Below are 14,635 nucleotides of genomic sequence, written 5' to 3'. Positions count from 1 at the left end.
CACTCTAGGATATCCTGCAATTGCAAAGGAAGCTCCAGAAGTACAAGACATTCTCTTGTGGGTTGTCACTTGAGTAGCAAATGTACAATTGCATTTTATTACTTCTGGGCAAGTATCTAAACCTTCTTCACCTTAGGCAGCTTGGACTCAAGAGTTATTGGTAGTGCAATTAATGAATCTGCCTTTAATACAACAGTTTCACTATTAAGGAATGCAAGACTAAAGGAGCAGTGATTCTGAATTTTAGTTGGTTGCTTCTTCTCTTAGGTACACATTCATATTTCCAATATCTGTAACGCTCTACTTTAAAAGGATCTGGAAACACATACAACTAATAACAGGTAAGGATCATATACGTTCAGTGGCCACTTTATCTGGCATCTGTCGCAGCTAGTAAAGTGGCCACTCAGTGTATATTCATGGTCTTCTGCTGCTGTAGCCCATCTGCTTCAAGGTTCAATGTGTTGTGAATTAAGCGATGCTCTTTCTGCACAAGACTATTGTAACATGTTATTACTTGAGTTACTGTCGCCGTCCCGTTAGCTTGAACCAGTCTGGCCATTCTCCACTGGGCTCTCGCATTAATGATAACTTTTGGCCGAAAGAACTGCCATTCTCTGGATGTTTTTCACACCGTTCTCTGTAAACTGTAGAGACTGTTGTGTGTGAAAATCCCAGTTTCTGAGATACCCAAACCACCCGTCTGGTACCAACAACCATTCCACGGACAAAGTCACTTAGAACTCATTTCTTCCCCATTCTGATGTTTGGTCTGGACAATAACTGAACAACAACCTCTTGACCATGTCTGCATGTTTTCATGCACTGAGTTGCTGCCACATGATTGGCTGATTAGATATTTGCATTAATGAGCAAGTATACAGGTGTACCTAATAAAGTGGCCATAGACCCTTTGGTAAACCAGTTTCATGGACAATTTGAGAACATTGAAGGCTTTATTGAGACACCTTGCTCAGATTTGTAAATACTTTTGCTCAACTTTTAGTCCAGATCTCCAGATTACAAGTCCAATGATGCAAGTACTTCCCCGAAGGAAGTAGAGGTTACTATGCCCAATGATACGTAGTAGCCTTTTCTTCCTCAGGAGACGAAAGAAATTTGGCATGCTCCTTTTGACCCTCACTAATTTTTAACTGACGCACCATAGAAAGCATCCTATCCAGATGCATCATGGCAACTGCTCTGCCCAAGATCACAAGGAACTACAGAGAGCGTGGACACAACTCAGCACGTCTTGGAAACAAGCTTCTGTTCCATGGACTCCGTCTACATTTCACACTACCTCAGTAAAACAGCCAATACAATCAAAGACCCATTCCACTTCAGGCATTCCCTCTTCTCCCTCCTCCAGCCAGGCAGAAGATACAAAACCCTAGAAGCCCTTATCACCAGCGAAAGCTTCTATCCCACTGCTAAAATACTATTGAACGGTGCCCAAGATAGACTCTTGACCTCACAATCTACCTCATACCTCTTATTGTCTGCCTGGATTGCATTTTCTCTGTTACTGTATCACTTCATTTTGCATTCTGTCCTTTTTGCCTTGTAGGACCTCAATACACTGTTGTAATGAATTGACCTGTATGGATTGCATGCAAAATAAAGTTTTTCACCATACCTTGCAACATCTAATAATAATTAACCAATTTACCATTTACCAATGGAGCAATTTTGCACAAGACTGTCACTCACTTACTGCGGATTGCTCCGTGGGCATTTAGGGCAGCAATGAAGGTCCTCCATCTCTGTATGTCCTTTGCCATCTTCTCTATAATGCCCCAGTGTGTTTCAGTGTCCTCATTCCTGCTTCTACAGTATGGCACCAAGTTATCTTTGGTCTCCTGCATTTCCTCCTCACTTCAGGGGTCCAATGAAGTGCTGTCTTGATGATGGCATTGGCCTCTCTTCTCATCACATGTCCAATCCATCTCCAACATTTCCTCATGATGATTGTGGCCATGTCCTCTTGATGACACTGAAGGAATAGGGCGTGGTTGGAGATCGTTCTTGTCCAGGTTGGAGTGTCATGGTATGGAATGATTGGCAAGGTCACTCTCAGTCACGTGCCAGCATGGCCTTCATAACAAGGGGAGTAGAGTATAGGAGCGAAGAGGTCCTTCTGCAGTTGTACAGGGCCCTGGTGAGACATTCTATGTTACATTGACTGTTCTATTTAGTGTAAATTATTATAAATTTCTATGATTACACATGGCACATTTAGATGGAGACATTACGTAAAGATTTTTACTCCTCATGTATGCGAAGGATGTAAGAAATAAAAGTCAATTCAATTCAGAAAAAAGCTCCCCTTCCGCTCTCACCTTGATGACTTCAGACTTCCTCAGTGCTTTAATCAGCCTGGTGTTGTCTCCTGATCTGATCTCACCTGCCCAGGACATCACCTGGTGTCTTGGGATGCGACTGGTGGAAGAGAGAACAGCAGCAGGCAGAACATCGGAGATCACAGGCCAAACTCTGCTCTACACCTGTGGTGCCAGAATGTGAGGAGACACCGGTGGGCACATCCTTGGGTGCGTTGGCATTTAGAACAGCATGTTGGCCTTCATAACAAGAGGAATTGAGTATAGGAGCAAAGAGGTCCTTCTGCAGTTGTACAGGGCCCTGGTGAGACCCCACATGGAGTATTGTGTTCAGTTTTGGTCTCCAAATTTGAGGAAGGACATTCTTGCTATTGAGGGAGTGCAGCATAGGTTCACAAGGTTAATTCCCAGGATGGCGGGACTGTCATATGTTGAAAGATTGGAGCGACTGGGCTTGTACACACTGGAATTTAGAAGGATGAGAGGGGATCTGATTGAAACATATAAGATTATTAAGGGATTGGACATGCTAGAGGCAGGAAACATGTTCCTGATGTTGGGTGAGTCCAGAACTAGAGGCCACAGTTTAAGAATAAGGGGTAAGCCGTTTAGAACGGCATTGAGGAAAAACTTTTTCACCCAGAGAGTGGTGGATATGTGGAATGCTCTGCCTCAGAAGGCAGTGGAGGCCAATTCTCTGGATGCTTTCAAGAAGGAGTTAGATAGAGCTCTTAAAGATAGCGGAGTCAAGGGATATGGGGAGAAGGCGGGAATGGGGTACTGATTGTGGATGATCAGCCATAATCATATTGAATGGCGGTGCTGGCTCGAAGGGCTGAATGGCCTACTCCTGCACCTATTGTCTATTGTCTATTCTGACCTGTACAGGAGTGTGGACAGAACACATCTCTGGAACAGTTTAGTATAAAACTGTTTCACCAATTGCTACCTTAAGTCTGCCAGACCTTGTCCATCTGCTTTCACTGATGCCCAGTATATGTAGGTTGTAATGACACTTTTCTGCAAATATTTGTTCTCAGTTGCCAGTGCTGTACATGGTTCGTAAGTTCCAAAATAGTTATCAAACAGCAATTGATACTAAGACTGAGACTGAAGCTGATTTGCGAAGTTAGGGATTCCTAGGGTACAAGTTTCTGAAGGTTGAAATGGAGATGATTGAACTCAGGATTAGAAATAGAGGAACAATGTGCATTATAGAACATGAGGAGGGCCGGGAGTGTGGAACAAGTTGCCAGTGTAAGTAGTGGATGCAGGTTCGATTTCAACATTTAAGGGAAATTTGGACAGGTACATGAATAGGAGGGGTATGGAGGGCTATGGTCTCAGTACAGGTCGATGGGTCTAGGTAGAATAATAGTTTGGCATGGACTAGATAGGCTGAAGGGCCTCTTTCTGTACTGTAGTTCTCCATGACTCTATGACTCTAATTGGAAGAGATCACAGAGATAAAGATGATTAAGACAATGGAGGCGTTTGAAAATGAACTGTTTCAAAATTGAAGTTTTGCTGTACCTGACGAATGCAGATCGCCAAGCACTGGGTGACAAATCATGCAAATATCGATAATACCAACCCAGGTAATAATTCTGTTGCTTGATGAATGAAGTAATGCTTTACTTATCTTTTGAAATTGACATGAATAATCTGAACTCTGCTTCTAGGTGCCTACGCATCTTGAAGCCAAGTTAACACGTCAGGTATTATGTGAAACTTTTTTCTTATCTCTGGACTCCATCCTCTGTACAGCAAAGACACACCCTGTCATTGGAAGGGTTGGTTTTATTGCAGATTATATAAAAGTCGCACCACAAATTTCTCATAGCTCACTGAGCTGCAGGAGGTAGACAGAGACAGAAGTGAAATGGGGAATTCTCAGGTAAGTAAATATACATTCTGGCCTGAGACAAAACCTATTGGTATGGGCGCTCTGTCTGAATTTCCCGATTCTGAGATTAGCTCAAGTGCTTGTTTCCTGTAAACCATTTAAATCAAGTTGGAAACTTCATGAAATATTCCAAAAAGATTGTTAAAGGTGTTATTGATTATCATTGATACTCGACTTGTCTTGTTTTTCATGAGTTGTATGTTTTATCTAGCTGTTAGGGGAGTGGATGAGTGTGGCAGTATCACAAAACGCTTTGCAGCCAGTGAGACTGGATAAGATTTTTAAAGGAAACTTGCCGCTACTTTGCCGTTGTTCCTTTCTGTGCCTTGTGGCACATCAGGTGGCACCCTTGGCATTCTGTCTGTTTTTTATGTGCAAGGAGCCAGCTAGATCTGAACCCAGGACCACTTGCCTCGAAGTCTGGCGCTGATGCCACTGGCTGACTTGTCTTTCCATGAACAACCTAGCACAGGCGACACGGTGGCCGAGGTAGTAGAGCTACGGCCTTGCAGGGTCAGATTCCGAGGTTCGATACCAACCACTGCTGGTGTCTGCGTGGAGTTTGCACATTCTCCCCGTCACCACCTGGGTTTTCTGTAGGTGACAAGCAAAAATGTTGAAGTGGATTTATTGGCATCTACTTGAAGAGGACAAAAGGTCCTCAATTTCCTGCCACTGTAAGTTCTCTGCTCCAGGAGCTCCAGTTTCCTCCCACAGTGCAAAGATGTACTGGTTGATAGGTTAATTGGTCATTGTAAATTGTCCCGTGATTCGGCTAGGGTTAAGTTGGGGTTGTTGGGGGGCACAGGTCAATGGGCCAGAAGAGTCTATTCCACGCTGCATCTCAATAAAAATATAAGTAAATAATCTCATGTGAAGTGTGGCCACTCTGACGATGTAGCTCCCCTTCATTACTGCACTGGATTGTCAACTCAGTAGTTTATGGAGTGAGACTTCAACTTGATCCAAAAGCAAAAGCACTGACTAGTGAATCACCATCAATGCGTAAAAATGAACAAGTTAAATATTATCTTGGAATGACTCAACAGCACTTGCATGTCCTGAGTTAATATATCTCCTCTTGTTTCCATATCCAAATTTCCATTTTTAAAACTACTTTTATTCATTCAAAGGTTGCCGGTTTTTTTTCAGTCGCAGACAGCATTCAATTGCCGGTCCCCACTTGAACCTTGAGGAGAGAGCGGTGAGCAGCTTTTACGAAGCGACGCCGTCCTTGAGGTGTGGGTGTACCCACAATGCTGCGAAGGAGTCCGTTTCAGGATTCTGAACCAGTGACGGTGAAGGAGCACTGATACATTTCCAAGTCAAGGTGGTGTGCAACTTCCAGCCAAGTGCTGTTTCCATGCTTGTATTTCAAGCTAGTAGAGGTCAGGGTTTGGAAGGTGATGGATAAGGCATCTTGTTGAGTTGCTGCAGCACATCTTGTAGATGTAGATGACACTATCAATCCCCACCATCATCTCCCTGGCGTCCCTGTTCCCCTCACATCAACGCATCTCCCCACAGCTGATAATAAGAGTAAGCCCGGCAAGGAGCATCCATACTAACACCATTTGACGTGCACCTGGCTGGACACAGTCCACGCATGGTCTTCCAGGTAGACCTGAGCTATTGTCACAACTCCAGATGGATGCCGGGTGTAGCCTCATCCAGGTTGGAGCCAGCACAAGGAGATCTTGGAGGACACCACACTCATACCAAAGCCTTGATCAGCAAGGATAGCAGGAGTATGGGTGAGGGGGAGGAGAGAGATGAAACACTAAATTATTTGTTTACTGTGTCTTTAACAACAATAATTTGTTTTTACAAAGCACTGAAGGGAGTAATCCTAGATAAGGCAGCTGAAGCAGAACTATTTTCATTGGTGATAAGCAGATTTACGGATTATTTAACAGTAATAAAATGACAAACTTTAATGAGGTAAAGTATAGAATGCTGATGGGGCTGCTTGATGGCTCATTTGGAAGGGGTGTGTTTCCAGGAAAGTTTGGGAACCTGGGATCCAATTGAATGGAGAAGCTGGTGCGAGGTTTCAGTTGTGGATATTGATACCATAACTTCAATGTCCAAAGTAAATATATTATCAATATATATGTCACCATATACAATGCTGAGATTTATTTTCTCGTGGGCATACTCAATAAATCTATGGAATAATAACCATAACAGAATCAATTGAAGACCAACCAACTAGGAGATCCAACCAGAGTGCAGAAGACAAGAAACTGTGCTAATACAAAAAGAAGAAATGATAATAATAAATAAATAAGCAATAAATATCTAGAACATATGAAGAGTCCTTGAAAGTGAGTCCATTGGTTGTGGGAACATTCAATGATGGGGCAAGTGAAGTTGAGTGAAGTTGTTCCCTTTTGTCCAAGAGACTAATGGTTGCGGAGTAGTAACTGTTCCTGAACCTGGTGGTGTGAGTCCTGAGGTTCTTGTACCTTATTCCTGATGGCAGCAGCGGAAAGAGGACATGTCCCGGGTGGTGGAGGATCCCTGATAATGGATGCTGCTTTCTTGCGACAGTGTTTCATGTAGATGTGCTCAGTGGTGGGAAGGACTGCCCCATGATGGACTCAGCTGTATCCACCACTTTTTGTCAGGTTTTCCATTCGAGGGAATTGGTATTTTCATACCAGGTTGTGATGCAGCCAGTCAGTATACTCTCCACTACACATCTACAGATTTGTCAAAATTTTAGAAGTCATGTCAAGTCTTCGCAAACTCCTAAGGAAGTGGAGGCACTGTCATGCTTTCCTTGTAACTGCACCTAGGTGCTGGGCCCAGGACACGGGTCCTCTGAAATAACAACATCTAGGCATTTAAAGTTGCCCACCCTCTCCACCTCTGATCCTCTGATGAGGATTGGCTCATGGACCTCTAGTTTCTTCCTCTTGAAGTCAATAATCAGCCCCTTGGTCTTGCTGACACAGAATAAGAGGTTGTTGTTGCTGGACTGTAGAACCCCAAAGCCACCCCTACTTCCCCCCCTCCAAGCATAAGCAGCAGTGAAGCGTTGACCCTCTCCCTCCTCCATTTAATTCAGCAAAAAGGAACAGCACCCTCCACCCACCAAGCAAGCAACAGCAAATCCCCCAAGAGAGACCGTCATCTGCAGTCCAACAAAAACTAATCGTTCAGCCGACAATTTGACTTACCACAGGCTCTCTCTCCCTCCAGGTATAGAGCCCTCCGATGTCCTGTTCTGATTTCTCCCGCAACCGGCATAGAATCAGCTCATCCCCAGGGCCGTGAAACCTCGGAATCCCAAAGGCTTGCTCATCGTCTAGGCTGCGCCCTTGAGATACCGGTTGGAGAGCCCCTGTTATCATTGTTCTCCTATTCCCTTCCAGCAGTCCATGATAGATGCATACTCAACCTTATGCCCTAGAAATGGAGGATATGCAACAAAAAATGCTCTAGTTAAGTGCCAGGAATAGACTGAGATGAAGTAATAACTTTCAACAATTGGATTCCTGACCCGAATTCCAGCAGGCCTTGTGCTGAAAGAAGATTCACCCCTACAGTATTATCAGCTGATAAAGTAACTTGTGGTATCTGAGTCAACAGAATATGATCAGTGTGTTTGACACTGCATGGTACAAAAGCATAAAGCAAGCTTTACAACCTAATTGCAGAAAAGCTCTCACAGAAGTGTTTACCAACCACAATGAACACTGTGGTGCAACAATAAAAATGAGTTGTCCAGGTTGCTTGTGATCAGTGGTTTTGAACCTATGGACCTTTATCAGAACGTAATGCCTCCTTGGAAATTTTTTTTTATGACACCCATGTAGTCTTGTTTAAACTTGGGCGTCCAGTCACGTAACAACATCTGCACTGTGTATAACCTGTGCTGTATAAAAGGATGCTATGCACGGTAGAAGATGCAAGAGATCATTTACAAGGATGTTGATGTGAGGAGGTATTCTGAATGCAAAGCTAGGCCACAAGTGGCCAACCAGGTTATAATGCCTCCTCCCGTTCCTATACTTGTTAAGGAGTAAAGAGCCTGTAGAACTTCTCTCTGGAAACGAGAGTATAAAGATATGCCACCTTATGGAGGTATGGAGGTTAAGTTACTGTACTAGTAACTAGAAGCCCTTAAGACAATGGAGCAGAATTAGGCCATTCAGCCCATCAAACCTTCTCAGCCATTTTCCCTCTCAACCCCATTCTCCAGGCTTCTTCCTGTAACCTCGCAGCTACCCTTACTAATTAGAAACCTATCAACCTCCACTTTAAATATACCCAATGACTTGGCCTCCACAGCCGCCTGTGGCATTGAATTCCACAGATTCACCACTCTCTGGCAAGAGGAATTCACCAGATAGGGAATATGTTCTATTCTGAAGCTCAGCCCTTTGGTCCTAAACTCACCAACTATTGAAAACACCCTCTCTATAGCCACTATGGGCCTTTCAATATTTAATAGGTTTCAATGAGATCCCTCCTTATTCTTCTAAACAAGAGCAAGTATAGGACCAGAGCTATCAAATACTCCTCAAATGTTAACCCTTTCATTTTCAGGATCATTCTCATAAACTTCCTCTGCATCCTCTCTAATGCCAGCACATCCTTTCTTAGATAAAGGGTCTAAATCTGACCAATGCCTGATAAAGACTCATCATTAGATTGTTGCTATTATATTCTAGTCCTGTCAAAATGAATGCTGACATTGCATTTGCCTTCCTTACTACTGCAGGGTAACCTGTCAGGAATCACTAAGTACCTTTGCACCTCCAATTTTTGAATCAGCTCCCTGTTTAGAAAATAGTCTATCCCTTTCTTTCTTCTACCAAACGGCAGTTCCATACTCTTCCCTACACTGAGTTCCATCTGCCACTTCTTCGCCTGTTCCCCTAATCTGTCCAAGTTCTTCTGCAGACACTCTACATCCTTAAAGCTGCCTGCCCCTTCGCTTATCTTTGATCAAATCCACCACGGGAGCTGTGGAAGTTTAAATTCAAATAATTAAGTAAATGTGGGATCTAAAATAAAGCTGATCTGAGCCAGTTTCAATGATAACCATGAAATTTTGTTGTAAAGACAGAGGAGGAAACCTGTCTCCTCAACAGGTTTGTCCTCCGTGTGACTGCAAACTCACCAATGTAGTTTCCCCCAGCTGCCTCCAGAAATGCATATTAAATGCACAGGCGTCCACATCTCATAAAGATATATATCTTAAAAAAACTAAGAGCTATTCATGATTAAAAGATTCTATGACAGATATAAGGGGAATACTTTATCTTGTGAAGAAACTGAAAACCTAACAAATGAGAAATAGTCACTATTAAAATGAAAATCAACCCTTTCCTCCTAAGTAGGTGGAGACAAAAGTAAAACCTGCTTCCAGAGAGAGGATTTGTGGAGATGCATTTAAAAGGATAAAATGTATGAGGGAGGTTGTAAGGCTTTTGTCTGCTTCCCTGAGTGATGGTTAAATGCTGGATATTCAGACATAATGTGTAGAGTTGGCTCAACCACTTCAGAATCAAAACCCAAATCAGATTTATTGTCACTGACATATGACATGAAATTTGTAGCTTTGCAGTAGAAGTACATTACAAAGACATAGAATTATCATAAACTATGGAAGTAAATAAATATTGTTAAATGAAAGGAATAAGAAGATATTGTTCATGGATTTAAGGACTTTCAGAAATCTGGTGGAAGAGAAGGAGTGTGGGTCTTCAGGCTCCTGTATTTCATCCCCCAGTGATTATATTGAGAACAGAGTATGATCTGGATGCTGCTGCCTTCTTGAGATGCCAACTCCTGAAAATGTCCTGCGTGGTAGGGAGCTGGCTGAATTGATAACTCTGCGGTCTCTTGTGATCCAGTGAAAGGAGCATCCTTCCACTCCACATGGTCTGATGAATGAGACACTGTGTTCCCTTTTATGCAATTTTGTACACCAATAAGGGTTACAGTACAATAAATAAAAAGGGATATAATTGAGCTTACTAATATTGTTCTCATTTATTCTTGCAATATGCTGATTGGGTGCAACGGAATTTGACTGGGAAGAAATTTGTATAGGATTGAGCTTGTGATTTAATAAGAACATCAACCTAAATGGACCTTAAGCAGGAACAAAAAGAATCACAGAGTGTTGATGATTTTTAGCTGTTTTGTCTTACCACCCACCTCGGAACATACAAAATGGAATGGAAGCAAGTCATTCTCCAACCCAAGAGACTGCTTAAAAAGTCAAAGACATCTATAGGTCCAATAGTGACTTGGAGGGATTAGGAAGATTAAACCAAGCCAGAATTTGACTGAAAGGAGATAGGAGAGAGTGTTCCAAGTTTTTTCTTTGTTGGGATAGGATTTTGAATGTTTTGTAGTCATTAGTCATCTTTGATCCTCAGCTGTTGAAATATGCATTTACATTATGATGTACAATTCTTTACATCTGTAGGGAACAACAACAAATTATACTTAACATAGCAAGCCAACCCAAGATACTTTTTGTAGAGGTCTTCTCGGGTATTAAATTAAAACCCAATCCAAATCTATCCTGACCGTGACCTTTGTTCTCCTCATTCCTCCTGCTCTCTGCAAATTAATCATATTAATTTTCAGAGCTAACAAAAGTCTTAAAAACTGATAGAACTCTACTTCTTGCTCCAGAAATGCTGCCTGACAATCCAGTAATGCCCATTTTTATTGCAGATTTTAATCAACTGCAGTTTCTTGCTTTTCAGTCATAGCTAACCCAAACCTAGCATGACTATGGGCAATCTCAGTCCAGCTTTGACCTACCACAACCAATCCAAATCCAACCAGACCATGACTAATCTGAACTCTACCTAAGAGAGGCCAAACCAAATACAACCTTAGCCTACCAAGGCCAATCAGAACCCAACCCAACTATGGCCAACTTGAAGCTAGTTAGACCATGTCCAATCTGAACCTACCCTTAGCCAACCATTGTCAATCTGAACCTGATGATCACGTCCAAGCCGAACCCCACTTCAGTCAAAAGACAAAATATTGGAGTAACTCAGTGTGTTGGGCTGCATCTATAGAGAGAAAGAGGCTGTCAATGTTTCGGGTCGAGACCTTTCATTGGGATTGAAAAAATTGAGGGTAAATAGCCATTATAAAAGATCTATCTCCTCTCTACTCCTTCAGTCTAGATCGTTCAAATTGCATTCATGTTCATATATACACAGAGTATAACTACCAATGAAAATTTGCTTTTTGCAGCAGTATCACGGCACATTCTAAGATGAAGACACACATAAGTTAACATAAATTATATGAAAGGTCTTGACCCAAAATCTCAGCAGTCCATTTCCCTCCCCAGTTGCCCTCTGAGCAGTTGAGTTCCTCCAACAACTCTTTTTTTATTTCAAATTTCAGCATCTGAAGTTTCTCATGTCTCCAAGGCCAACCAAAACTAACCATGGCAAATCCCTCCCACCTTAACCACAGTCAATCCAAAGCTGACCCAAGCTCAAGGGCATAATTTTTATCACACCCAACCCAATCACCACACTAAACATAGCAATCTGTTTTGCATGTGAAGTCATTCCAACAAAGTCAGAGATAATATGGAAAAGACTCACATTGCTGAATTTTATTGATGAAGTACTGGGCCATTTATGCCAATCCAATTTATGTCCTGTTAGATTATACTATATACCCTGCCCAACCTGAATCTCACACATATAGTTGAATCCTGCTTGGCTCGGGTTGGGCCTGGTGGTTTAGCTCTACTTTCTGGTACCACCAGTTTAACACCAAGGTGCATTAAGAAAATGAGGCCAGTGGGCCAGAAGCTTAGCAGGAGAACCCTGCGAATTTCACCTCCCAGACAGTATCAATAAATGAGTCACCACCTTACAGATTTACAGCATGGAAACAGACCCTCAGTCTGTCCTGCTGCCTGTGTGGCCAGAGGCAGCACTGCTTCTGTGGTGGAACCAAATATGAGTGGATTAGGATTCTGGCAAAGCGTTGGATAAATAAGTGTAGTTCCCTTCCCCTTTCTCATCATTACTAGGGGTGATTGATAAGTTCATGGCCTAAGGTAGAAGGAGTCAATTTTAGAAAACCTAGCACATTTATTTTTCAACATAGTCCCCACCTACATTTACACACTTAGTCCAGCGGTTGTGGAGCATACGGATCTTGGACATCCAGAAAATGTTCACAGATGAGTGATTGATAAGTTTGTGGCCTACAGTAGAAGGAGATGAGCTATAAAGCTCTCATTACATGCACATACAAGTCAACTCTTTGAAGGATTATGCAGAAAGTTTGAAGTTAATAACTCATCTCCTTCTACCTTAGGCCACAAACTTATCAATCACCCATCTGTGGACACTTTCTGGAGGTCCAAGATCCGTATGCTTCACGACCGCTGGACTAAGTGTGTAAACGTAGGAGGGGACTATGTTGAAAAAAACGATGTGCTAGGTTTTCTAAAATTGACTCTTTCTACCTTAGGCCATAAGCTTATCAATCACCCCTCGTATTGTATAAACCCTGGTGCACTTAAGGATAGCAGTAACTGATGTTTTACTTTGCAGACAAGTGGTCAATACCACGTGCACTTCAGCGAAGAGGAAGATGCCAAGAGGATCAGAAAGGCGTGCAAAGGAGCAGGTACTCTGGGGTTGCTGGGTGTTTGTGGGGAGGTGGTGTGAGAGGAAAGACTACCCGGAAATAAGTGGGCAAGCATGACTGACGTGATCGCTCGGAGACCCAGCATGACTGAAATGGGCGAACAGCCGTCCTCTGAGGAAGTATGACAATATGACATTTATAAAGATGGCATTCCCTGATATCAGGACTTCACAAAGTATTTTACAGCTCAAAAAATTTAAAGTGTTTAAAAAAAAATCTGTTTCCTTCTTTCATCTTATCAGTCTGCCTACCTTGGGCTTTAACACCACAGAGCTGCCTGTGGACATCGTGGTCCTATCCTTGACAAATTACAAACAGGGCACACTGGTGTATTACCTGAAGGAATGTCAATTGAATTTGGTACTGTGTTTTCCACTACCAGGAGGTTCATGAACCAAATTGACAGAGGAGGCAAGGGAATATATTTGTGAATTTGCAGCCATTTTGACAACCTTTTTGCCCAGAGGATGGTCAGCATATGGAATGAACTGCCAGAGAAAGTGGTTGAGGAAGGCACATTAACAATATTTAAAAGGTACCTGGACAGGCACATGGATAGGGAAAGTTTAGAGGGAATGGGCCAAACTTGGGCAAATGGGATTATTTCATATGGTAATCTTGGTCAGCATGGACCAGATAGGCTGTAGGGCCCATTTCCATTGTGTTTGATTCTATGACTCGATGACTATTAAATAGAGGCTGACAGTATGTCTCTGAGACACTCTTCCTCAGCTTGTGTCCTAAGACAACAAGCAGTGGTGTGCTTCAAACCCAATTTACCATGATAAAGTATGCTCAATAACAGCCCTTGACTGACAATAACACTTATACTCTGTAACCATCAGATGACACCAACCATATACTGTATGTATAGTTAGGTTGCCTAAGACTTTTGGCGAGTACTTTAGTAATTTTATGTATTGCATTGTACTGCTGCAGCAAAAAAAAAAAATTTCCTGATGATAAACCTGATTCTGATATGGGTCTCTATTATATACTGAGAGTGGGAAAGGTACCCATGCCAACCACGAGGACAACCTATGTGAATCCCATTAGCTCACCATTGGCCCAGCCCCTCTAGTAATTTCCTGTCCAGGTATCCATCGAAATGCAAGAGTACTTGCTCTTTTTTTTGCCTTTCTGATCCTTTTAGCAACTTCCTCCTCTCTGATACCGAGCATTTGTCCAAAATACAAAACATTAGTGACTAAGTTTTATGAGTACACCACATTTATATGTCCAGAGCCGTGCTGCCAGAATCCTAATTCGCCCATGTCTGGTCCACCTTAGTAGCAGTGCTGCCTCTGGGCATTTAGGGTACATAGGCACAATAAGGCAGACCACTCCAGAGGATGTAGTGGTCTTCAAACCATCATTTACACGCTGCTCATTGATGTTCATCATTGTCTTACTCCTCAGATCTCCTTCAAATTTTTCCCTTCTGATCTTACACCCACGTCCTCGTGTTCTAGACCCCTCTGCTCTGGGAAAAGACTTTACCCATCTGTCCTATCTATGTGCCTCATAGTTTTGTAAACCTGATGAGGTTATCCCTCAGCCTCCGACATTTCAGTGAGTAAAAGCCCTGCCTATCCAATCTCTCCTTATAATTCTAGCCCTCCATCCCAGGCAAAGCCCGGTGAATCTCTTCTGCACTCTCTCTAACACAACCATATCTTTCCTTTGCTGATCAGGACTGTACACAATACTGTAGGTGCAA

At 42.6% G+C, this 14,635-nt stretch overlaps 1 protein-coding gene across 1 annotated transcript in view; it reads left to right on the top strand.

Moving 5' to 3' along the window:
- Positions 1 to 4,128: 4,128 nt before the first annotated feature.
- LOC140730265 (annexin A13-like) overlaps positions 4,129 to 14,635 on the top strand; it is a 53,578-nt gene continuing 43,071 nt past the window's right edge. Inside the window, exons 1-2 of the mRNA XM_073050452.1 lie at positions 4,129 to 4,239; positions 12,819 to 12,894. Of these exons, the coding sequence (XP_072906553.1) occupies positions 4,225 to 4,239; positions 12,819 to 12,894 (91 nt within the window). The 5' untranslated portion in view covers positions 4,129 to 4,224. The remainder of the gene's footprint in view (positions 4,240 to 12,818; positions 12,895 to 14,635) is intronic.

Source organism: Hemitrygon akajei, chromosome 1 (genome assembly GCF_048418815.1).
Source record: "Hemitrygon akajei chromosome 1, sHemAka1.3, whole genome shotgun sequence".
Lineage (NCBI taxonomy): Eukaryota > Metazoa > Chordata > Chondrichthyes > Myliobatiformes > Dasyatidae > Hemitrygon > Hemitrygon akajei.
Note: the sequence above shows the minus strand (reverse complement) of the source record. Positions and strands in the feature narration are given on the sequence as shown.